General features: G+C 45.1%; 1 protein-coding gene across 1 annotated transcript in view; it reads left to right on the top strand.

Moving 5' to 3' along the window:
* The window catches only part of LOC119375534 (uncharacterized), a 76,968-nt gene extending 50,702 nt beyond the window's left edge, over nucleotides 1-26,266 (top strand). The window contains exons 2-4 of the mRNA XM_037645727.2: nucleotides 15,625-16,642; nucleotides 19,867-20,270; nucleotides 25,532-26,266. Of these exons, the coding sequence (XP_037501655.1) occupies nucleotides 15,729-16,642; nucleotides 19,867-20,270; nucleotides 25,532-25,761 (1,548 nt within the window). The 5' untranslated portion in view covers nucleotides 15,625-15,728 and the 3' untranslated portion in view covers nucleotides 25,762-26,266. The remainder of the gene's footprint in view (nucleotides 1-15,624; nucleotides 16,643-19,866; nucleotides 20,271-25,531) is intronic.
* Nucleotides 26,267-26,896: the final 630 nt, after the last annotated feature.

Genomic DNA, 26,896 nt, shown 5'->3' on the forward strand with positions numbered 1-26,896 from the left:
TGACTTGGTGTTTCGACTCTTAGCTGCTCCTGTCCGGAAGATAGTACGGAAGGTCATAAAGTTTTATAGCTCAGACCATCACAAGTGTTCTGTGACCTGCTGTCTGGCGCCATGGCCACCGGACTTTAACGGACAAGTTTCCGCTTTTAGCCATGGTCTTACATGAACTCGATCTCGATAATGTCCGGAGCGATTTTTACTTGTCCAAAAGTGCATATGGCGGTTAATGTCCTGCTGTAAATCAAATGGTAATCGAACAGTTTTTTTCTTGTTGTTAATGTCTCGCTGGTTCAGACTGTATTTCTACGTCATGGAAGAAACAAATGCATTGTGACACATATTGCCACACACGCTCCTTTCTTTGTTTGTTTTACGTTACCGGCCCATTGTACGTGTAGTTGCTGACTTGCGCTAACCGCGCCAGAATGTCTGAGAACATTCGAGATTACTTTAGGATCGTCTGTTATGCTCGAGCGCGCAAACTAGAACAGAGTTCATTCTCGAGCTAACGCGGCGCCAGCGATAAGGCTCGAATGTTCGATGCCGCATGTATAAATGGCGGCACTCCTTGCCGCGGTTCCGTTTTATCGACGGCCGACGCTCTCTTCACCGCTATCCCTTACAGTGTGTATTTCTGTAGTTTGACTTTCCCTTTCCCGGCCACAAGTTCGGCAAATGAAAGAGTTTCATCTTGGACAAGCCGACTGCTGCCTTCGTCAACGTAACGAACCCCGCGACAGTATTCTCTTCTCTTTGCTGTCTCTTGCTTCTTTTGACTACCGATATGCTGAGACGCGTATTGTTCTAAAAACCGACTGTCCCAGGTCAAGATTACCAAATGAAGCAACATTTTTTCCTGATTTAGCGTTTCTATATATCCTACAAATACAGACACATACTACGTCTTCAAACGTAAATGTAACCACGCTACGAGTTATAGAATGAACCAGCCATGTGCATCTGCCGACCATTACAGGACGTTTTGTGAGGCATAAACATACTATTAGCTCGCACGTAGAAATCACACTATAAGTACAGCGTTGTACGTGTCTTCTCTTTCTTAGCTCCTTCTTTCGCGCTGTTGTTCGAGTACAATAGCAATATTCAAATAGTCCTAAACGTGATCGCTTAACAGAAGAAGAGTTGTCAATGTGCAAGCTGAATTGAGACGCTTGCATTGTCCTCCACTGGGACGACCTGCAGGGCTGCAAAAGAAGGCCTCAGCTTAACAGTGCTTCGCAATGGACCGCATATTCTGGCTATAGTGAAATGAAGTCCGTCAAGTACATCTAACTTAAAGCGTCACCCTCTCGTAGCTGAGTATCTTAGGTGTCGCGCCGGTTAACTCGATGACGCGGGTTCGATTTCCGTCCATGGTGGCCGCATTTGGGTGGGGGCAAAATGTGAAGAACGCCCGTGTACTTAGACAGGTACACGTTAAAGAACCTCAGGTGGTAGAAATTCTTCCGGAGTCACCCGATGGGCCTCATAATCATGCATTACTACTACTACTACTACTACTACTACTACTACTACCACCTACTACTACTACTACCACTACTACCACCAATACTACTACTACTACTACTACTACTACTGCTTCTGCTGCTGCTACTACTACTACTGCTACTACTACTACTGACTATCGTATAGACAGTTCATTCCTGTTAGGTTCGCATTTATGCAAGTGCCATTATATTTGAAGCTTGTACTGCACATTACTTGCGATTGCATGCCGAAGTTGTGAAGCTACGTCCAAAGTTTTTTAGCTATTCCACTAGCCGAGTAAATTGCATGCACAGAACGTGAGTGAGATGTCTAAGCTCTGAGAGTTACACTTTAGCGCTTGGCTGCTTGAATCATGCCATATACGGATGGCTAGTTTACCCAGTTTTTGAGAAAAAAACACATAATGCAATAATGCCGCTTTTTTATTAAATGCGAAGCATTTCTTAGCGAACCTCTGGCACTTTGAGCGTTTCTATCTACGTATCTGTCTATCTATCTATCTGGCCGCCTACGTCTGGGTGCTGTCATGATCGCCTCCTTAACTTGGTGTAGACCAAAATTTGCATGGGAGGGTAAGAGGATTTGACGAATATGATTGCCGGGTCATGACATGAATAACGTTAAAATCCTGTCGCGTACGTCGTCAAACCCTTTCCACTAGACACGTGTGGCACATACCCGTTTGCCATGGGCCGCGGTGTACGGGTATGCGCCACAGGTGATTGACAGTTTATATCTACCCAGGAACGGCGAGAACAGACATTGGTAACTTAAATGCTAGAACGTTAAGGAAAACCAACATCGGCAGCGTTGACTCAACGAATGGAAAGAATGAAAATTAGGATCCCAGCAGCAATCGAACCTAAGCATTCTGCGTGCCAATCAGGCATTCTACCACTGAGCCACGCCAGGTCTATAAACTGGTTTGGAAAAACAGCCTACGCAGGTGTAATATCGGCGCAACGTCAATTGGAGTTGCGGTGCTGGCTATCTAATTTTACAAGACAGCAATAAACACTACATGATGCTCCTACGATGTGTACTCCTACGATACAGGCGTCATATCAGATTAACGTCTGTAGTTCCAGTGTTGGCTCCGCTTTTATAGCAGTCTAATAAACATTACGTTTGTATTCCTATGATTCAGCAAGCTATATTGAAGCATTGCTCGACCCCGGAGGAATATATTAACGAACGTTACGTATGATACCCACACCACCGCACCGTAAAGTGCACTTCGTCCACGAGAACGACGCAGTGTCCTCTTCATTTCTTACGAGGCTGGGCAATGGCCTCATGCTGACCGAGGATGATGCCAGATTGATTGACGGCCGCTTTGTAGACTAGGCTACGTAGGCCACATACGCCCAGGTATTCGACGAATACTACAAACACCATCTACTGATGTTGGTCTACGTAGCACTATCCAGGCCTACCAGCCTCGACGGCCTGTACCTCACCAACACGAAGGGCGGCTTCAGGTTCCGACATGTCGCCGGCTCTGTCGACAGACAATTTGTCGACGAAATGACCGAGGCATCCACGAATCTTAACAGCTCTACTATACCACATACTTCACTACACATGGACCCCTCGTCACCATGATCACGACCGGATCCTATAACAATTAAGTCATGACCAGCTGCTGGTGCTCACTGATCACGGTGATGATGCCCTTGTTCAAGAATTGTCAAGAACGTCTTGCACACATGCACACGGGTTCGTAAAACGTGCGTGCGTTCTCGGGACACGTATAAGCACTACGTATCAGCTTACCGCTTCTGGTGTTGGTAATACCCACGTTGCCATTGGCAGCGTTACCCAACCGCATACTGGTTATATAACACATATGCGGATCTTCAACATATATATGTGTGCGTGTAAAATTCATACAAATCTTTAGCGTCATTTTGTAACGTGTCGCTCAATAAAAAAAAGTTACGCCACAGTCGCCTACCCGCCGCATGCTTCGCATACCATCGACTCCCACGGTGCGTGGGATCTGCCGAATTTTTTTTCCTATTTGATTCTACGTGTCTTGAAACAAATCGAAACGTTATGTAAAGGCGCTTTATTCGCAACATACCAGCAAAATATTTTAAATGCGAAGCATTTCTTAGCGAACCTCTCGCACTTTGAGCGTTTCTATCTACGTATCTATCTATCTATCTATCTAGCCGCCTACGTCTATGTCCTGTCATGATCGCCTCCTTAACTTGGTGTAGACCAAAATTTGCATGGCAGGGTAAGAGGTTTTGACGAATATGATTGCCGGGTCATGACATGAATAACGTTAAAATCCTGTCGCGTACGTCGTCAAACCCTTTCCACTAGACACGTGTGGCACATACCCGTTTACCATGGGCCACGGTGCACGGGTATGCGCAACAGGTGATTGACAGTTTATATCCACCCAGGAACGGCGAGAACATACATTGGTAACTTAAATGCTAGAGCGTTAAGGAAAACCAACATACGCAGCGTTGACTCAACGAATTGAAAGAATGAAAATTCGTATCCCAGCAGGAATCGAACCCAAGTATTCTGCGTTGCAATCAGGTATTCTACCATTGAGCCACGCCAGGTCTATAAACTGATTTGGAAAAACAGCCTACGCAGGCGTAATGTCGGTGCAACGTCAACTGTGGTTGTGGTGCTGGCTATCTAATTTTACAAGAAAGCAATAAACACTACATGATACTCCTACGATGTGTACTCCTACGATACAGGCGTCATATCAGATTAACGCCTGTAGTTCCAGTGTTGGCTCCGCTTTTATAGCAGTCTAATAAACATTACGTTTTATTCCTACGATTCAGCAAGCTATATTGAAGCATTGCTCGACCCCGGAGGAATATATTAACGAACGTTACGTATGATACCCACACCACCGCACCGTAAAGTGCACTTCGTCCACCAGAACGACGCAGTGTGATCTTCATTTCTTACGAGGCTGAGCGATGGCCTCATGCTGACCGAGGATGATGACAGATTGATTGACAGCCGCTTTGTAGACTATGCTACGTAGGTCACATACGCCGAGGTAGACTAGGAATAGGACAAACACCATCCGCTGATGTTGGTCTACGTAGCACTATCCAGGCCTACCAGCCTCGACGGCCTATACCTCACCAACGCGAAGAGTGGCTTCAGGTTCCGACATGTTGCCGGCTCTGTCGACAGACAATTTTTTGACGAAATGACCGAGGCATCCACGAATTCCAACAGCTCTACTATACCACATACTTCACTAGACATGGACCCCTCGTCACCGCGATCAACGACCGGATCCTATAACAAGTCATTTCCCACTGCTGGTACTCGCTGATCACGGTGATGATGCCCTTGTTAAAGAACTGTCGAAAACTTCTTGCAAACATGCACACGAGATCGTGAAACGTGCGTGCGTTCTCGGGACACGTATAGGAAGGAAGGAAAACGGGAGAGAGGAAAGACAGGGATGTTAACCAGTTTGGCATAACCGGTATGCTACCCTGTACAGGGGGAAGGGATGGGGGAGATCGAAAGAAGAGTAAAGAAAGAGAGAAAGAGAGGGGAACACACACGCACACACATAACGTCACAGCGCAGAGCGGCAGTCTTGTGCGGTATGCGGCATCAACGGTCTGTTGTGAAGATGAGCGAGAGCGAATACCAGGGATCGTCTCTGCGCAGCGTAGCGAGGACAGTCGCAGAAGATATGTTGCAAGGTCTCCTCGGTGCCGCAGGCGCTGCAAAGAGCGTTGTCGGCCATCCCTATTCGAAACGAATATGACTTCGTGAAAGCCACTCTTAGCCATAAGCGGCATAGCAGAGTGGCCTCTCTTCGGCGGAGTCCAGATGGTATTTGAAGTCGCCGCAACTCGTTGAGGTGGTGTTGCCGGTAGTTTTGGCTTCTTGACGTATTCAGTGTTGAGTGCGAAATATTCTTTGCGATCCTTTGAAGCATGGCAGCAGCATCAGACCTTGAAAGCGGTATAGCCTCTTTCTTGTCTCCTTGCAAAGCTGACCGAGCAGCATTATCGGCATGTTCGTTGCCAAGCACGCCGCAGTGACTTGGCAACCATTGAAATGTCACTTGGTGTCCCTTCTCGAATGACGTATGAACGAGGTGTCTTATCTCGAATACCAGTTGTTCATATGGTCCACGCCGCAGGGCTGACGAGAGAGATTGTAGGGCTGCTTTGGAGTCACTAACAATTGACCATCGCTGCGGTTGTTCGCGATTGGACACGTATAAGCACTACATATCAGCTTTCCGCTTCTGGTGTTGGTAAGTACCGACCTTGCCATTGGCAGCGTTACCCAACCGTGAACAACTGGTTATATAACACATATGCGGCTCTTCAACATATATATGTGTGCGTATAAAATTGATACAAATCTTTAGCGTCATTTTGTAAGTGTCGCTCAGTAAAAAGCGTTACGCCAGTCACCTACCCGGCGCATGCTTCGCAAACATCGACTCCCACGGTACGTGGGATCTGCCGAATTCTTTTTTTTTTCTGAAAATATTCAGAGGATTGGCTTCACTGCACTGCATCACGGAAAGCGCCCTAACTTCTCCAGCGTTCGGTGCAGAAAATTCCTCTTCGATATTTAAAAAAACGCTCAGGGACACGGGAGACTGTTAAAAAAAGCCTTGGACGCAACGGTGTTTTTTTTTTTTTTTTTTTTACATATATCACCGCCTACCGCCGATACGTTGAGACGTGGTCGTCGTCCGCATCGGAGGATGTAGGAAAAAAAAAAGATATGCTGCTCCGCGTAGTCCCTGCCACACTCGTGGGAGAACTAAAATTCTTGATTTCACAAGACTTCGGCAAACAAGCGTTTTTTTTTTTCCTGAACATAGCTGCTGCCGGCGCGCGCGCACTGCTCGCGTACAGAGGGCGTCATTTTCTAATTCGCGTTACCAGAATCCACCCCGTTCTCGACAAAATGGATGCTTTGTGCGCGTTTTTAATTTTTAGCTGCACGATCCGTTGAAACCAAAGATAACGCAGCAAGATTAAACACATTATTTTAATTACGGCTCCCCCAAACGCTTTCTTCAGCGTGGACGAGTCCAGCTGGTATTCGGCTGCAGCGATACAAACCGTGTGAACGAGCTCCGCTCCTTTTCGGTAGGGAAAGGGTCAAGTCCCCCGCTATCATGCTCGCGCTTTATTTCGCGACGATAGCATGAAAAGCATACACGTTTCAAGAGATCCAACTTAAGCGTATATTCTCAGGCCCACATCACACAAGATAACCTTCATTGCATCTTCCCTCAAACCACGGTGGCACCGTACAAGCCTCGTCAATTTATCACGGTCATAGTCGCGCATTTTCACCGCTTCATTCCATTTTCACACCAACATACACGGTATGTATGGCCTTCTACAAGTGAAAGAACAAAACACTGAATGATTGCTCCTTTTCTTCAGACAGTGCAGGGGAATCTGACAGTCCTATTTGTCGGTTGCGAAAGACGTGATGGGTTCTATTCACACGCCCCATTTGTCTTGCGGAACTGCGCCTCTCCACTCGCATTGCTGCGTACTTTATATTATGCCTTCGTTTATATTGCGGCCTATAAATACACACAAAGGAGATTTCCTATTTTCTATGGCATGCCCGTTTGAACTTTATCTCCGTTTTGACTAGCCTTGTTTTTTCTCAGCTTGGCTTAGATAACGCGTCTTGGATCCTCCTTTTAGAACGCCTCGTGGCAGGCGAGTAAAATTTTTGGGACTGCGTGCGTCTGCAGCAAAGATAAAACACTGCATTGTTGTTAGCAGATTTATCTTCCGTTTTCATTCCACATGCAGAGTTCTGCGGCAACCACCTCTTTATTGACTGTTTGCATCGATATCATAGCATTTCATTGCCTTGTCGTGTCCCTTGGCGCCATGCTTCCTTTCTTTTTCTGCTTTACGAATCAACACGAGTATTCCGGGTCGCATTGCGCGACGCTTCAAGATTTACTGCGGCCAGCAGCAATTGTCTCCCTGTAAAGAAAATACACCAGACAAAATGCTTACTCAGTGTCATACGCGTATACTAGGTCGACGGTTTTTTTTTTTTCGCACTTCTATTTGCTTTTTCTGTTTCCGTGCTTATCGATGTGATATCGCAAGTCAAACATGAAGAACAACCTCATCTAGGCACACTATGTAAATGTTTTGACGGCGCTCTTTTTTTCTGTTTGCTAGTTGGAATACACGATATATCTTTTCCGACTTGTTTGATCTTTGATTACGTAAGAACCATGGAAATAGTTTCCTTGCCTAAGCTATTCTGAAAGAATACAGAACACGGCTCGAAAAATGGGTCACCTAGCCTCTACATCATTTTCTTTCCTTTGTTCATCTTTCCACAATAAGTGTGTTCGTCTTCATAATCTGCGGATATATGCCTACAAAAAAGGGGAGAGGGGGAGAGGGGAAGGGGAGAGGGGGAAAGGGAGAGGGGAAGTGGAGAGGGTTTGCGCATGCGCAGTAAGGGTGGTCACGCCGCACACCACCACTACCACCGGATTGAACTCCGCCATAAGATGCTTCACATCTAAAACATCACTCCGAATGTAATGCCAACTTGTGTTCAAAATTCATAACAACGTTATGCGACAGCGCATTATTATTGGACAATTAGCAATAGGACGATTGATGCCCCCCTTCAAGAAATACGGCCAATTACAGCTGTTGGACAATTCGACTTGCTGAAACGATAATAAATATTGGGGCTAACAAGTCATAGGCGGCGCTCCTGGCCTTCAGAATCACTCGCTTCTTAATGAGACATTGTGTTCATGAACATTCAGACAAGTTCTCCGAAACTGAATGCGCAAACTATGTAAATACTTAAATACTATGGTTATGTTTGCTTTGTTTTAGAGTAAGCGTACATACTGCGAGCATTATATTTCAACGATATTGTGTAAAATGGTGCCAGTTTTCGTCAGCAACATTTTTGTGGAGGTTTATGAAGTCAGATCGATTCAGCCACTTAGTTCAAGTGCTGCGCACACGTGCCCCTGTGTAGAAATATTGTGCTCGACTTCCTCGTCTTCATCTACATTTCAGTAAATGCCTCGAAGAGCGGTTGCTCAGTTCGTTTATTTGTCCCATTTTACGGACGTCACTATATCGCTTTCGTCGTGGTCGAAGGATCTAAGAAATAAATTTTAACCTTTCTCTCTACAGCCACTAAAGCTTGCACATGCCACGGGGAATAAGAACATGACAATGAGGCAAGCACCGGTAGCAAGCTTGCAGAACGGAAGCTTCAGGGCGGTTTACTGATCATTTGAGTAACTGCGGAAAGCAATATTGTGGGCTCTTTGTGCATGCGAGATATGAGGCTTTTGTTCTAATGAAGAAAATGTCACAGATGCACGAGTACGCCGTTTTTCACGGTTCCCCATTGTTAGTAGTTATGTTGCTTTCTATACTGTATTTCATATGCTCGTCTTCACTTCCTTCCACAATTACATATTGTATTGCGCGCATTGAAATATACCTGATGGGGTGCAGTTCATTAATTGTTTTTCCACGCGTCCTGTCCCGTGCACTGTTTGTCAACATACCTCTCACAAGTGCGCCTGGAAGATTAGAGCTGCATGAATTCTTGCATTCAGCGAACAGTCACAATAAAAGTCACAATAGGTCACAATCACAACGTCACAATAAATCCTGTGCTAAAATGTATCTCTCATGCTTCCCGTATAAAAACTTGAAATGTAAAATATAATGCACAAACATCCGCAACAGTTGTCCATTCAAGGTCTGACTTGAAAGTAATGAGCCTGAACCAAGAATACATACCTACTTTGAAAAAAAAAACTGTTTCAATACCCCTAACATTCCTTGTAAAGGAATTCCTTAGTCAGTTGCGGTTGCGCCGCCAGGCCCAGAAACTTTTCAGTGGTTTATGTGACCACACTGTTCATACCCTTGTCAAGAGTAGATGCAGCTAGAGAACTTCGTCGCATCGCGCATAATGCCACGCTTGCGCACTGGAATTCTCCGCGTAACTCCAATCCTCGCCCTAAGAACCTTGAATGCATTACTCCAGCTACAACTGCCATCCAAGATTTCTCGACGTGACGCTACAATGCTGTGCCGGTTGTGGATCGGTGTAGCGTTTACTAACTCATTCAACTATCGCATTGGCATGGCAGATTCATCCATGTGCGAAAGCTGCAATTGTACAGAGACTATTGAACATCTCTTGTGCCACTGTACCCAATTTGATGAAGATCGCCGGACTCTCCAGTGTGCCTTGAATAGACTGGATGACCGGCCCTTTAATGAAGCAAAGATCTTAGGAGCCTGGTCGCGTAGCATATCAGCCCAGAAAGCCACACGAGCCCTCCTGCGGTACTTGAAAAGAACCCTATTGAGCGACCGCCTGTGAAACTCGGCAGGCACTGTGTGTGTGATGTGACATGTGTCTATCCTCCTCTCTCTCTCTCTCTCTTTTATTCCTCTTTTCTCCCTCCCAATGTGTAGGGTAGCAAACTGGACGCATAGTCTAGTTAACCTCCCTGCCTTTTCTACATTCCTTCTCTCTCTCTCTCTACGTGCAACTTCGAAGCCCCTGTTCTGAGATATCCTTGAGTGCCCTCGTTGCAGACTTTAGGACATCTTCCACTGTGTCGCATCGATATTTTTGTTAGTGCGACTTTGATCTTCAGAAAGAGGAACGAATTTCAGGGAGAGCGGTCGGGGGTTCATGGTAGCGGGGAAGCGTGATTACGCCCTACCCGGTTAAAATCTCTCTGACCGCGAGCGATGTCTTTGAAGGTGCATTGTTTAGCCGTAGGGCCCACGGCGGTAACAGAGGGTTTTAGTGCGGGGGACCACAAGCCGCTTGATTACGCACGCTCTTCCTTTCCTCTGCACTCCAGCCACACCCAAGTAGAATAGAGAATAACGCAAGGGCTCACGTACGCAAGTCGCTTTGGGGCCCCGGCACAAAAACTCTGCAATAACTCTTGAGGCTGGTACAGGAGGCGTTGTAAAAGTCTCTCGACGACTTCTATTGAGAAACTTGCATTAGTGGTCGTTCCGGAGAAGAGATCTTTCTTCTGGATGATTCTTTTGCAGTCACAGGACAATATAAGATATAGTTTCACTCCGTATTTCGTCTTCACGTTTTCGTCGCAGGGATCCACCTGCACCAACGAACCACTCTGACGCGGGCATTTGTTGTTTTTGGGATCAGCCTGAAACATCCACTTTTCATCAGGTGCCCTAACTTGCGTTAAAAGTTTTCATCAGAAAAACTTTCCATCACCTTTAACGGGATGAAGCAATTCTGTATAAACACTTATACGAGCCTCAATTGGAACAGTGATAAAAAATTTTTCGGCATGAATTTAGCGCGCACGCTGCGCGCTTGCGAATATTCAGCTGCGACTGCAACAACAGGAAGTTCAGCTATTGACTAGAAATTCGTCACGAATGACGGCAATTTCGATGGGGGCGAAATGCAAGAACATTCGCGTACTTAGATTCACGAGCGCTTTAAAGAACCCCGGGTAGCGATTATTAAACCAGATCGTCAACTACGGCGTTCCTCGTAATCATGCCCTGCGATTTTTGACATGCAAAACCCCGGAAATTTTCAAAATTATGAATAATGGTAAGGGGTACAGGAGGCATAGGCACAAGAGACGAGAACCGGACAGCGCAAATGCCAACTATCAAGTGTAAGGGTTCACTGCAGCGGTAAATAATGTAGACACAAAAACTATTCTGCACATGTTAAGAACTACTAGCACAACTTGCGAATCACGTGCACGTGTGCCTGTACGCGAGAGATAACTGCTTAGGTATTTTATCTGTTCTTTACTCAAATTAATCAAAGCCTCGCTCACGCACCATCATCATCATCAAACAGAACTGCGCCCTGTGCAAGGCAAAGGCCTCTCCCATGTTCCCTTCGTGAATCCAGTCGCTCACGCAAGCACTTGCGCTAGTATCCATTTGCCAGGGCTCAACCATTGCCCGCGTTTCATTCTTGTACTTCTAAAAAACTGAGCATTCATTGAAATTTGGCGCGCATTTGCCCTCTCGTCAATGAAATAAAGACAATATGGCGGACCTTAATTGGGTAAACGGCCTTGTATGCTTCATTATTCTGTGATTAACACAATGGCATGTGTGCCCCACATAGATGCGTTATACGTACCGTACCAGTACGGGAGCCTGCAAATCGGTTGCTCTGTTTTACGAAACAAATGTCTGTCGGCCTTGTGCCTACTACCTGCTCATTGTTTTTCTGCTCGGCGGTGCATATTTTAGCTGGCTTGTCGTTAGCCGGAAAACAAATTTAATACCGTGTCAAGTGACAACTTTCTCCGGCCTCCGCAATCAAGAGTGTATGTGTGGGGTTCGTCGCTTTTTATTACTATTGCTTTCGACAGTCATATTCGGATTCGATGTAATTGACTTTTTTAAGCGTTCAGCAACACCGGCTGCTGCAACGCGAGGATGACCTACATCTAACAAACCTTAATGCAGTTAGCTAAGGTGGCCTCTAAGCGTTGGTCAGTCTTGCTAAGGTATAAGCCAATAAGAATTGGGGTAAGCTTACAACCGATGAAATTTATCGACATTGTTAAGCATGCATTGGCAGTGGCTAAATAAAACAACAGCAAAACGCCACCGTTGTGACCAAATTTCTGCAGTTTGTTAAGGCTAGGTTTATTCGAAAAGGGTACTGCGCACAACCATAAAAATTCCATTTGCTAATTAGGGGCGCATAGGGATACGGCCCGGAGACGTGTCCCTTAGTTTTCATAAGCTATCGAAAAATAGACGCTCGCGACTGCCGCCTACCCCTTTTAAATCAGGTTGGTGTGTTCTCAGAATACCTATCCAAGCTGTGTAGTCACATTTACCTAACAGATTTGTGCATGTGCCCCATGTAATAATAAGCGGGTAGCTTTGGTGCTCGAAGCATGCAAAATTTTGTAGGAAAGAATAGTTAACCGAAGTTTGAACGTAGCGGCGCTGTCATATGAACCCTATTGTGGCTTTCCACCGAAGTATTTGAGTTCGCTTTTCTAAAACGTCAGCTTATGAATACCTCGTCAGTAGCACTCGCATTTTGCAGAGAATGGCACGCGGAAGTAAAGGGAATGGTTTAAGGACTACCAACACCGTTGACCTAACGAAGGACCCTTAAGTTTGCCTCTATTTTTGCGGATTTATTCTCTATATCACTCTCTCGTGCTGGAGCATCGCATGCTTTCTTATCTGACAAGTACCGTCGTTGAGGCTTACGTAGTTTCCGATAGCTTGACCTGCGGCATAAGATTAAAATCAAAGAGGACTATAGGGATCTTCGTCTCCCAGACTTGGCGTCCGTCCATCGCAGCTAAGCCCAGGGCGGCCAGCCATGTTCAGCGACGTCCGTGAAACCTGCGTCATAAAAAATGCAGACGTCTGGCTAGGTCGGCAAGGGCCATGGTTCCATTAGCCTGAGTGACCACGGTGGCTCGAGAAGCATTAGTGGCCCTGCTGTTGCTCCTCATGCACGATGCATTTTGCCCACGCCCGTTACCCTTTAGAGTCAGTGCTCTGTTGACAGATCCTACAGGGAACGTAATATAAATACGTCCAAGCCAGGACAGGCACATGAATGTTTATTTTCTTGAAGCGGGCGGTACCCGCCCCGACGTCCACACGCGTTAATTTATACTGCTGAACGTCTGTCTCTTCTAGTATACTAGATATTGACAAAAAGTTCTACCTGCTGAAATGCATTTGTAACTGAAGCTGTTATTCCGCAAAATGTAAGCGTTTGTAGTGCAGCTTGAAAACTGTGCGATAACGTGTTGTTATTGCTATAGGCTTTATTATCATAATGCGTAAATATAGGGCGTCCAATACGCAAGTCATGCCGCACACTCAAGCCAGGGAGAAAGTGACTGAGTATAAATAATTGCACTTCAAGTTTCTATGGTAACCTGCTCTATCTTTCTGCAGCCTCGGTATGGTTCTTTTTTTCTGAGTTCATTTTTTTTGTTGGGGGGGGGGGGTTCACAATAATGTATTAAACAAGCGTGGCAGTTGTGTAGCGGACAGCAAGATTTGATTATGACGTAAAGAGCTCTGCGCAATGGTAAATTCTGAAAAAGAAGTGTTATTAAATCTCAACCAGCAAGAAATACATGGCAAGATGGAGCCTTCAGGCGATGAAAAAAGGTTTGAACCAATAATGCTGCTGTAGCCAACGTTTCGACAAAAGAACTTGCCTTTCTCGGGCCGACACCAAGTTTCATTTGCTGCGTGTTCATGTTGACGTTTGTTATGCATATTACTCAAACATGTTCGTGTTCATGTGGCAGCGTTTACCTTAAGGGGATTATGTCATAGAGAAAATTGCTCTGTTTTTGTGTTTTATGTTTTTGGCGCCTTGATACGCCGCCAACACAGAATATCAACTACTTCCGATGGAATTATATCGCTGCTATATTGTTATGCCTGTTGCCGAGGTTCGAAGAACAACAGAAATACACGATAAGGCTTACATGCTTCAATAAAATAATTGTCATGATTCATAGCCGATAGAAATCTATTACAACTATTCGTATATATAGCTGACGCATCCTTCAAGTCACAATACAAACGCACCAGTACGTTGGTTAGCCTGGTGTTGTATAGCGGTCTTTTCCTTGTGGTCACTGAAGAATTTCTTAAGGCGAAAGTCTTCGATGGCTCATGAAACATCGAAAACTTACCGTAGTGGCATCGGCGTCAACAAAAAGTAATGCAAAAAATCGTGTGGTCGTGCCACCATATGACATCATGATAGAACGTCACCATGGCGCCACGTCTCGCCAAAATTTGTGCCGTCCTTATGACGTCATCGTGACGACTCACGAAATAGTCGATTGGTCGAACGTAGGCCGATCTCGGAGGTGGTGTTGCGAAACCACGTGAGCTGCAGGAAAGCTGCGACGCCTCCAATCCTGGAGGCAGTGCAAAACCATCAACACTGTGGAGAAAGCTTTCGGGGGAGGGGTTATGGATGAATAAAATTGACTGAGAAGAAGGAAAAGAAAAGGAAAGAATACGATGGCTTTCGCCTTCGAGTCATCTTAGGCGAATGCATAAGACACTGTGGGACTTGTTTCTCACTGAAGTTAATAAATGCTAGTGAACGTATTTGGTATATGAATGCCACTGACATCTGATAAACAAAAATTTTTTTAGCTCAGCCCACCAGCATATTACAATATCCGTAGCTAGTTTATAAGAAATACGGAGAAATCTCCAATAGTTCAGAATTACAGTGGCACAGTTCCGTGGGCCCCTGATGAACAAAAAGCACGACATTTTGTGAATAAAAAATGGTTGAGCTCTGTTCGTAAAATATTAAGTTTCTTGGGCTCTGCAGCAGGGTAACATCTCACAACAGTTACAGTTGCAATCAAGATAAGTTGTGTACATTGTACCAGAGTTCCCCTACCAATGTACGGAGCATGTACGTGATCTGTCTGCTTGAGTACCGTGCGCCATCTCCTACGCGACATAAATTATTTTGGGTAGTTTCGAGTAAATAGCAATATAGGATTCCGTGCTTTTGTTTGTTGCTCTTATTGCGCCGCTGTTGCCTGCCCTACAGAGTTGATTCCTTCTGGCCAGAAGCGTGACTTTAACTCTTGATACTTATGGTCGGTTCCGCGCTCGTTCATTATTTCAATAGTAATAGCCGGCTCCGCTAAAAGCTTCAACGCAACGGAAATATTACGTTAGAAAAACATGCTGCCCTCTATCGCTTATGTGTACCCGGAAATACTTCGGTGCTTGTGGTAAGCGAATTGAATTAAGCAGAGCTGCAGACTTCATTCAGGCACAAGGGAGTTTGGAAAGATCAGTGTATCGTGCGCGGCTTTCGTTTTAGCAGCACATTATCTTCCTAAAAATGGATATTGCATGTGAGGGATGCTTGTCTAGCAAGTTTAAAGGTGTGAGATGCCGTAGCAAATGCAGGATCTTGTAATCGGCGCCCTGGTGTATGAGTGTTTTGTAGCGCTTCCTGAATCGTCTTGGCGCAAATAACTATTTGACGTTAAACATGAGATAGCTAACTGCGATTTCTTCCTTGTCCAAACAGGTACGAATCATCTGCAGAACTACTCGTTCCTGCTGGCGTAGAAGAAAGGAGGAGGTGACCGGTGTTCTCACCACGGGAGCTCATGTCCGTACAAGTTCTCCAAGATGACCCGATGGACGCCACGGCGGTGGCGAATCGAGCGGCACAGAGGCAGCGGCTTTGTCTTCCGAGCGATCAGGGTTTTGTCACTCTTAGTCGCTCTGCTCACGGTTGTTTTCTGGACACACGCTTTTTACCGATTTTCCGGTATTACCGATCAAAATGGAGAAGCTGACGCTATATTTACGCCAGCTACTAAGACGCATTCCACAATCGCTGCCGCTGAGGTACGCACGGTATCAGACACCGCTCCCAGCAGGGGAATACCTCGCGGTGAAGTTATGCCATCGCCAGCATCAAGGCCCCACCTGCGCGAGACTTTCAAGGAGCAACCGATGAGTGCTGGCGACTGGGTGTCCACCGACGCCTACCCCAGGACGAAACTGAAGCTCTTCTTGTACTCTGCGTACTTAGACAACCGCCTCGCCGTACCCGTGGTTCGGGTCATAGGCGCATACGCCAGCGTGAACGGTGCTCAAGTTTCTTGTAGACTCGAGTATGCCAACGGTGAAGGAAATGTGGTCGCTGCCGCGCAGAAGACCATCAATGAGAACTGGAAGCTCAAGTACGGTGCGGTCTTTTTCTCGTGCCCTTATTCCGACGACGAAGACAATCCGCCGCCGGTTCGCGTGCGACTGAAGGAGACCTACGAACTCCAGTGGAGCCCTTCAATACCAATATGGCCTCTGGAAACAAGGCCAGGCGAAGCGACCGGACGTTTCGCGGTCTGCGTGAAGCCCCTGCACTACAAGTACGACAGAGTGTCGTGGCTGGCCGAGTTTGTAGAGTTCCATAGAATTGTTGGCGTAGATCGTTTCTTCTTCTACAATCACAGTATAGGAACGAATGTTGAGAGACTGCTACGTGTGTACATAGGAAAAGGTGTCGTCACGAGCCTTCCGTGGAACCTGGACATCAAGTGAGTTTCTGAACAGGAACAAATAATGCATGTTTTGAATGCCTTTGGTATACAACTGCACCTCAAGTGTTTATGTTCTAAACATTGCTTTTAAATTTTCACCCGCTGTGCACGCTGTCGCCGTATATGCAGCAATGACTCAACACGATGCGATATGAAATTACCATATCCCGCAGACATGGTTTTTAGTCAATTGGCAGCTTCCCTTTGCAATTTTAAATCGCCTTCTAGTGTGACGTACACGGTGCAGCCATTTCTTGTAGCCTCGACAATACTGCTGCTCCATTGAATGATTATATACGTACAGGTGAATGCAAGAAACGGCAAAAGTGTACGCCGAAATACACACGACAGTTCATAGCATTGTCCCATTTACAATAAATGCCTGTCCTTGAAATTTTCATGAACCAAGCCTCATTTTAGATGCGAAGCAGCTTTTGCGCTGGGCTGTGTCCGTAGTTCCATTGGCAACCGTCCGCTTTCTACCACCTAGCATAGCCACCTGAGCGCGCGCTCGCGCCAAGGAGAAGTCTTTTCCTCTTGTTCTTCGACCGCCTTGATGATGATACGTGCAGAGCACTTTAGGAGCCCGGGCTGCCGTATGCTGTCCTAGCTCGACGTAACGCAGGCAAAACCATGTGTGCTGGCACGCGCCAGCGCGTTCGGGCCTGTGTAAGGGGCTGGGTAAAACGCTGCGGCCTCTTCCTCTTACACTCTTAGCAACCATGTGATGGCGTTGGGGAACGAGATTCTGCAGACGCGCGATGAACCAGAGCGTTGTAACCCAGTCAGAACGCGCTGGCACGCGCTAGCGCGTTTGGGCCTGTGTAAGGGGCTAGTTAAGACTATGTGGCCTCTCCCCCCTTACACTCTCTCAGCGCATGGCATGATGGCGTCGGGGAAAGAGATTCTGCAGACGCGCGATGAACCCGCGTGGCGCGCTCCAACAAGAGTTCTGGACGAGTAACAGTAACAGCAACTACAGTGAATTCATGGTGTGCTGCACTTGCAAGGACGCGTTAACATCGGGCAAGGTGCCCGTGATGAACGAAACTTTAAATCGACCCATGCGCTGCTTCGCATCCCCATATGGTTCCCTTTAGTGGGAGATGGTGTAATTTTTTTTATTTTTGGTTTTCTTCCTGTCACTGACCGCTTACTTGTGTTTCTCGCTCACGTGCTCTCTTGCCACGAAGTACCTTTTTTATTGTCTTCCATGCACTTGTCTCAGAAACTACAAGACTGCTTAAGCACCTAATATACAAACGTTCGCTCGCGGCAAATGGTTCCTGAAAGTACAGGTATGTTAGAGCAAAGAGAGAGAGAGAAGCAGTTCAGCACGTGAATAGAAAAGAACGTCCGAACCTGAATGATTTGGAATCCTCAAGGGAAAGAAATAGGAACCGTCAGGTTACGATCTCGATGCACTGAGTGTCTCAGTACCTTCAAAATATCTTAAAAGGTCGTTTGATTGTAGTAGCTTCTGATATAATGCTCTCTCAAAGCGCCTAATGAAAGTAATGTTGTCAGGCACAGTCCATGCGACAATTCATTCATCGTTTAGCGAAGTAGCGAAGTGCCCACTGTGCGTTCCTAATAAAATATCTCCTCGTACGTAGCTGCCCACTTAGTTGATGATGCCACGGATGAGGACGATAAATTATGACCGAGCCCTTTGTAATTTCTGTGACGGGAAGGTGTCACTACGGGTGTGATCCTACGCTTCTGCCACGAAGTGTTCGCATAGCTGCTAACGTCACTCATCGCCTGCCATAACGCCTCTATAGGGTATCTTTTTTCCGAAGCAGGAGCAAGCTCTTGCGTGGCTATTTGGCAGAATAGTTGTCTTGCGCGGAAAGTTCGTGGGTTCGACTCCATCTTGCAATCGGTTTTTGTTGCGAGCTCCTGGCAGTTTACGTTGTCAAAGAACCCACTTGAGATAGCTGCCTCCGTTATAGGGCTAGGTAACCTTTACAAAAAAAAAAAAAAAACAGGCGTGTTTCGATTCATGCAAATCGAGCAGTTGCTTTTCAGATGTGGTGATTGATGATGGACTTGCAAAAGGTGCTCTCATGAAGGCGCCATGTGTAGCGAAGATGCACTTATATGATTTATTTATTTATTTATTTATTTATTTATTTATTTATTTATTTATTTATTTATTTATTTATTTATTTATTACAGTACCCGCGCCGCCAATAATGCACTACAGAGGGAGGTTATATACTACATAATTTCGTAATAATGGCACATGTACAGTTGTAAATCGCAATGAAAAGCATCCTACTATGTAACACCAACTACAAGCACCAAGCGCTAAACTCATGATTTACGTGACAAGAACAATTTCTAATAATAATAAAGCTAATAAGTTTTATGTAACAAATATAACATGAGCTCAACTACGGCGCCCCAAAATAGCATCATGTATTTTCAGACGCTCAGCCCTATAAAGTAGCCAAAGTATATGAATATTCCTCATGAAACATTTTTAGAGTTTTTTCCTCCGTACTTGAAGCATTTCCCACCATCCTTAGCAAGGAATGCTAAACTACGACTTGGATGATATACGAAGATTCCGTAAAGCTGCATTTTGTATCCCCTCTTAGTAGGCTGATATCTTTTCTTAGCCAAGAATGCCATGCATGACAAGTATTAAAGTATAGACCGGACGTCAATTTTGTACAGCAGGTGTTTGTTTGTTGGAAAGTGTTGAGTGGTTGTGCACTTGAAGCCGAGCACTCTGCATGATTTAGCTGTGGCATACTATATATATATATATATATATATATATATATATATATATATATATATATATATATATATATATATATATATATATTTATTTATTTATTTATTTATTTATTTATTTATTCATTTATTTATTTATAATTATGCGCTGTGTTCAAGTGCCGCAAAATAAAAAAAAACAAATTGTCTACGTTATCTTTCAACGAAACTAAATCACTTGGGGTGCGTATTGTTCTGTACGAAATGCAGTTATCTCCATGTAATAGAGCAGCATATGGCAGTCACTGATGTCGCTAAGAAATAAAATCAACAAGTTGCCTAAAACAATCTTGCACTGCTCCTGACGTCACTCTAACGTCGTTTGGGTATATGTTAACGAGTACACTCTCACTTCGTACAGATTAATATCGTTTAACGGAAGCGATAACTGATCTGTTTATATGTTGCAATTCCAATGCGTGCTTCTCCTGCAGATCACAAAAGGAAATCCGCACTGAAGGCCTGTTCGCAGCTCTCAACGACTGCGTGTACCGCAGCATAAACCATTTCGACTACGTCCTTGTGCTCGACTTGGACGAGTTTGCCGTTCCTCGGAAGGACGACAGCCTCCCCGCAATGGTGACCAGACTGAAGCGCTCTGCGCCGCGCACCATGAGTTACGTACTCCTCAACAGCTTCTTTTACCTCTACTGGGAAAACGACACTGCCGCCTACGGAGCTCTGCCAGAGACAACCCCTCTGGAGATACCCTATCTGCTTACACAGTTCAAGACTCGCCGGTCGAGAAAAGTGTTCCGAGTGGGCTCGCGCTCCAAGTACATCGTGCGTCCGGTGGCGGCTGTAGAAGTGGGGAACCACGTCGTCTGGAGATACCTTGGTGAACACTTTACTGCTATTAGTCCACGCGCTTAAGATTGTATTGTGTCAATAGCATTTATGTGTACTCTCTTTCCTCACCTTGTACTTTTTGGTGGTGTATCTTTTATAATGAATTGCCTGCCACGGTGGTACAGCGGTTACCGTGCTCGGCGGCTGACCCCGATAGTGGCGTGTTCGATCCCGGCAGCGGCGATCGCGTTTCGATGGCGGCAAAATACTAGATGACCTTGTACTGTGCGATGTCAGTGCGCTTCAAGGAACTCCATATGGCCGAAATTTCCGGAGTACTCCACTGCGACGTGCCCCGCGATCATATGATGGTTACGGCAAGTAAAATTCAAGATATTATTTGATGATGAATTTTTGCACATTTCTAATGTCTTGTACTTTGTCTGGCGGAAACGAAAACGCTAGGCAGGAGATGCCTCCCATATTATGTGCCTGAAGATCATATGCGGCCAGTGGGCACCTTTGTAGCGCTTTTGCTACGAGGACAACTGGAACGCATTCTGCAGGAGCATTCACATTCTCGACACACTAGATAGAGCATAGTGCCCGGGTGGCCACACAACTACCGGAACTTATGTGCCCTGTCGCGAGGTAACTGCGAGTCTCAGAGACGTTCACTTACTGTCGCTACTAGAGTTCACAGGATAGCCGACTCTTTTCCTTCATACCACGCACTCTCTCGACAAGCCATATGCCACCACATCTCTGGTCAACGCTGCTCGTCCTAGTAAGATAGAACGCTGATATTTTATTGCTTACCGGGAGCTAAGATGACAGACAAACTCGAGGCTCTCGCAGGCGCAGACAGCGCTCTGACATTCGCGGAAATGCAGAAAAAAAAAGAACGGCCGCTGAGCTTTCGGTACGGGCCCACTGGAGCTCACTTTAATGGTGCTTAACGACGCATGGGTACAAAAGCTGTTAGAACGCCATTTGAGCAAAGGTCGGCGGAATGGTTCGTTCAGTTTATTTCTTTCCCAGAAGCACTCAGACAGCGAAGAATGACGATTATCACTTGGTGTAACTGCGTCGTTGCCCCAATGGGACATCGCAGCCTACAGTCCACGTAGACGAGCAGCAAGCGTTGCGCATATATTGACGTCCTTGTGCGACAAGTTACCGTATAGTGGCAGTTCAAACTGTGCCATTTAATCAAATTCAATGTCCGCAGACCTCACTGCAGATATTGTGGCTTGTCATGGCGGAGGTCTAAAAATATGTTTCACCGCCTCAGTTTCGGCAGCGGATAGCCCAAGCACGTATTAATTTTGTATATTGTTTCCACACGAATGCAGACACCGCGGCTCCAAGTCGCACCCACAACATCGTGCGCAGCAACAGCCCGTTAGAGCCAGGGATGAAGCCAGCGCAACTAGCCTTCGTAGTGGTCCGCTCTTTTTTGGGTGTAATAAAGGGACCACCAACACCACACCGACAAAACATTATGGCATGGCGGACGTAAGCTAGCACAGGGAATATCATATACCAGCTGGGAGTCAAGAAAATCGCGCTATTGTATTGTATTTCACAAAAGCATACGTCGCATGTGAGCAGCAGCTGATCGTGAGATTTACCTGGTCATAATGGGTAACAATGCTTCGATAAGTATGATAAGTGAGGTTTAAGTACACTTCATTTCATTATTTTCTTTAAGGTACTTCCGCTTACTGCCCTGATTTGGCATGCTCAGCTATCTTAACGACATTCTGGTGTGCTTTCCTTCCGTTCCCCCCTTTTTTCACACTTTCTCTCTCTCCTTCGCCCCTACTCTTGTTCGGGGAGCGGGATAAAGATGTATGCATACACGGTGCTAAGAAAAGCAATTGCTGCCTTGAAAGAGGCGTGTCTACTTGTCGAGACGTTGGCTCCAGTGACACGCCCATGTTCAAAAACTTCTAATCTTTTCTTGGCCAGTAATTTAGTGGTCTAATGGATCATTTCAAGCGAGAAACACAAAGAAAATTTCTCCCTACTTTTCAAATTACTTCCGACTAAAATACGGCATGCGCGCTTCGCTTACGGCAGAAAAAAATGACCAAATAAGGAAAGAAAAATACCACAGACGTGTTAATCTGTGTGCCAAACCTCAGGCGTGTAAACTGTAATAATGATAATAAGTTCTGGGGTTTTACGGGCCGAAACCACGGTATAATTATGAGGCTCGACGTAGCGGAGGGCACCAAATGTTTTGACCGTCTGGCGTGCTTCAACGCGCACTGACATCACACAGTACTAGGGCCTCTAGCACTTTGCTTCCATCGAAATGCGACCGCCGCGGCCGGGATCGCATCCGCGACTTTCAGATCCGTGAACGAGGAAGGGAAACAGAAAAGCCGCGTAGAATAAGAACTCACAGCCTTGAATAAGGTTAACGGAAGGCCACGCCACATAATACTTCAAACAAGAGGGTTCGACGATGGCTCCACGCAGTGCTGGCTGTCGGACAGCTCAGTGACAGCATACAGATGTTTCAAAAGCGTAATGTTGTCCTCCCCGAGGGACAGGAGTATTTTCTTTAGACACAACGACGACGGATTCTGTTGTCCCAGGAGCCTCCGCCGCTCAACTTTTTTATAGTCAAGCAACGTCAAGCAGGCTTTGAAACATGTTAGAGAGTTGAGTCGTCATAACAGCGGCAAGTTGTCGCTGCGACGGCTTAGCCGCTGATTCCCAGAAAACAGGATGGCGCCAAGTCTTTGCTGATGAGGCCGTAGGGCACCTTGTGAGTATTTCGATTAAATTGGGGAAGGACAGAGGCGAGGCGCTTGGAAAATTGGGAAATAGTTGGAAGCAAACGGGTGCCCTCCATATTTCATCCATTGTCAATAATTGGGGTAGTGAATTAAGCGTGAATCTGGCCACGAATGATGTATTGTTGTTGAAGTAATTTCGATGTAATTTCATTTCCTTTGAAAAGTAACTGTAATATAATGACATTACTTTCGGATAGATGTAATTTTTAATAATTTAATTACGTTTGGAAAAACCTCGAAATATATGTCATTACCAATGAAATTTAAATACCCTTTAGGAGTTATTTTGTCATATCGTTGTCATATACGTTGGCATTGCCTTCGCTCGCATGGTTTTCCTCGATAATCGAACTTGCATTCCGGCAGGCTCGTGAAACTTGTGGAACCCTATACCAAAAACAATAGGTTAAGTGTCAATAGAAAATTCATTTATAAAGTAAAAGCTTTACTTTACGTGGCAACACTGTTTCGCAGTTGTATATCATGCCCACAAAGCGCGACAATTGTGCCAGGGCACTATGTTCGTTCCAAGGCATATTTCTTCAGGGGGTAACTACAAGACTTTTTATATGATTTACTATCTCTATTTCAGTATCACCGTACGTAACACGCAAAACATCGTTTCTACGCTTATTTTTTGGCCGTAATTGTGCCGCCTTTTATTTACTTGTGTTTATGTTGAAATTATTAAAACATGACCACACTTTTCTCTTTGCGAGAATCCGGTTCATTTGTTCCTGAAGTGCTGTACAATTTTACGCCCAAAAATTTTGAAACCATCGGCATATAGAACGTATTTAGCGTCGGGATAAATGCGAATTAGGTCATTTACGACGGTTATAAAAAGAAGAGGTTCAAGAATGCTTTTCTGCAGAACACGTTTAGTAACAAGCTTCAGCTCCGAGAAATTTCTGTTTATCTCAACTGCCTGTTCTTATATATTAGATAACATGTCATGACCAATAGCGGATGACGTCGAATTCAATAGCATTGTAAGCTTTAAAAGGAAGTAAAATGCTGAACGTCATCAAAAGCTTCACCAAAATCCGCAAAGCTTACTCAGTACGACATGCTTGCTTTCAAACTGAGATGTAATGCAATACTTTTGCTCTTTAATGACATATTCGTATATCGGTGTTTTGTGAACTCAAGCCCAAAAATGTTGAAACCATCGGCATATAGAACGTATTTAGCGTCGGGATAAATGCGAATTAGGTCATTTACGACGGTTATAAAAAGAAGAGGTTCAAGAATGCTTTTCTGCAGAACACGTTTAGTAACAAGCTTCAGCTCCGAGAAATTTCTGTTTATCTCAACTGCCTGTTCTTATATATTAGATAACATGTCATGACCAATAGCGGATGACGTCGAATTCAATAGCATTGTAAGCTTTAAAAGGAAGTAAACTGCTGAACGTCATCAAAAGCTTCACCAAAGTCCGCAAAACTTACTCAGTACGACATGCTTGCTTTCAAACTGAGAAGTAATGCAATACTTTTGCTCTTTAATGACATATTCGTATATCGGTGTTTTGTGAACTCAAGCTGCGTAGGGGAAATCTCATTGCGCTTTTGAAAGAATTCGTAAAGTTCACAGTGCATAAGTTGTTCTAGTCTTTTCAAAAGTACAGGCAGAATAGATGTGGGTCCATAGTTTGTGACATCATTTTGTTACTACTTTTGCAGAAAACATGGATTTTGCTCTTTGTACTCTCTCGGGAAAGACTGCATTTGAAAAAGAGAGATTAACCGTATGAGTAACATAAGGGATAAGGATGTCAAGTACATGTTTGATGGGTCTGATCTGTATGCTATCAACATCACGAGACGAGGTGTTTTTAAGTTGCGATAAACGGTGTAAACATCTTGCCCCCCTACAGCCTCATAAATATGGAAGAGGAATTACATGGCGAATTATACTGGATGATTATACGGGAACGTCGTTCACGTTTTGTACAAAATTAGCATGCCCGCCGTTTCTCTGCGCACAAGGACCTGCCCGTTTCTGTGCCACGCATACTGAGACCATTTTCTTTGGCTTATTCTCTTGCGAGTGAAATGGAACTTTCGGATATAAGGTTCCAAATTGTGGTCAATCATAACAAAGACAAATGTATTTTGCGTCAAGGTTCGGGTATGGGCTAGTTTATATTCCAATGGATACTTGCGTACAGCGCCGACAAAAAATCAAGTTTGAAATGTCCTCCGTGCCTCCTTGAATGCAGTGCGATCCGTGCCACCCGTGTTGAGGTAGTCTGTGTCGTCCAACGTCAAACGAGTGGATGGAAATGAAATAAAGGGAAACGGCAACCTTCCGAACTTGCTCACGATTTAAATTCGGCAGCATGCCCGAAAAGAGCGACAAGCATGTTAAGGCACCACAGTTCATAATGCTTACTGTTTCATCCCCTTGTCATTTCCATTGTTATCTCAACATGAGTGAAGCACAGGCGTAGTTCTGAAAACGGCCCAATACCAATGTCTTGCTACGCATGCAGGAGGTCGTCACCAGGCAACTCAACGGGTGTCACCAGAAGACGCCCTGCTGCACCACTACCGTATCTGCGAGTTCGGCGGCTTCGACTGCGTCAAGCAACCCTCCATAGTGGACCGTTCGGCCTTGCGCTTCAACACCTCACTGCTCGAGCGTGTAAACAGTGTGTGCGCGCAGGCTTTCCCGGATGTTAGACGCTGCCCCAAAGCTCCAGGTCTAGGAAGCCCTTGGTGACCCGTACAGCAGTGAAAAGATCCCTATTGTCGAGAAATGGTAGCGTTCTAGCGCAAAGTGTTTTTGTATATACGTATAGTTTCAAGCTATAGAAGGAGGCGACGTTCGTGAGGTGTACTATTAAGAGAAGTGTAGATTGCTGATCCAGTAAATAGATATATTGGCACCTGTGCAAAGTCTGTCTCTTCAGAAGTGACAAAACAACGGGAAAGAAAGTTCGTGCGAATCAAATATACCGAATTTGCATGTTTGCCTAGATGATCATGTAATAGACTGTGAGTAATATTGCAGTAAGGGTGGTACTAACGCTTTATTCACAAACTCATAAATAACATGCCTCGTACGTTTGCAAGCTGTCCTTATGTTGGTGGAAGAAATTCCTAAGCTTTGAGTCGTAGACGTTCATATTATTATCCTGGACGTATTAATGCTAGAGATCACAAGCGAAAAGCCACATTTGGAATTTGGGGCCATCTTTCGAAGACGCGAACTGCGCCGAATTACTGCGCATCTTTTTTGACGAGATAGTAACGTTGTAGGGAAAACGCTACAATAATATATTGGCCACACCACAGTGAATTCTCTATTTCTCTCGTGAGTAATACGAAGAAAAATTGAAAGGTTTTTAAATAAAAACGACTTTTGCTAATTTTTCTGTCCTTTTTAGAAATAACAACCCCGGATATTTTCCGGTCCATTCAGTTGGGATGGAGCCTCTTGTACAGCCAGAACATAGGAAGACGAACCGTTCTAGCATAAAAGCAATGCATTAATATGCGACTGAATAGGCACGTAATATTGCGGTAGTCATGTTCGTGCAATAACATCTGATTTACTCTAACGCGCCAAATATCCTAGCAACGGAATCATTTGACGCATGTTCCCGAAATACTATCCCGTTATGGGAATTCTGCATGGGTGGTCAGAATCTGAGATGGAGCAATGTTTATTTGCATTTCCATTACCACTCCTAGGGAAAAAGTGCTACCCTTTTAACTGCATCAATGTGAATACGAAATTTTCACATTCATGGGTCTTCATAAATAAGACGGCAGCAATTTTCCAGAAACTACGCACTTCTTATCATCATTTAGGAAGCGCAAGTATCACCTAACAGGTCAGTCAAACTCACTAT

The sequence above is a fragment of the Rhipicephalus sanguineus genome, chromosome 11 (genome assembly GCF_013339695.2).
Source record: "Rhipicephalus sanguineus isolate Rsan-2018 chromosome 11, BIME_Rsan_1.4, whole genome shotgun sequence".
NCBI lineage: Eukaryota > Metazoa > Arthropoda > Arachnida > Ixodida > Ixodidae > Rhipicephalus > Rhipicephalus sanguineus.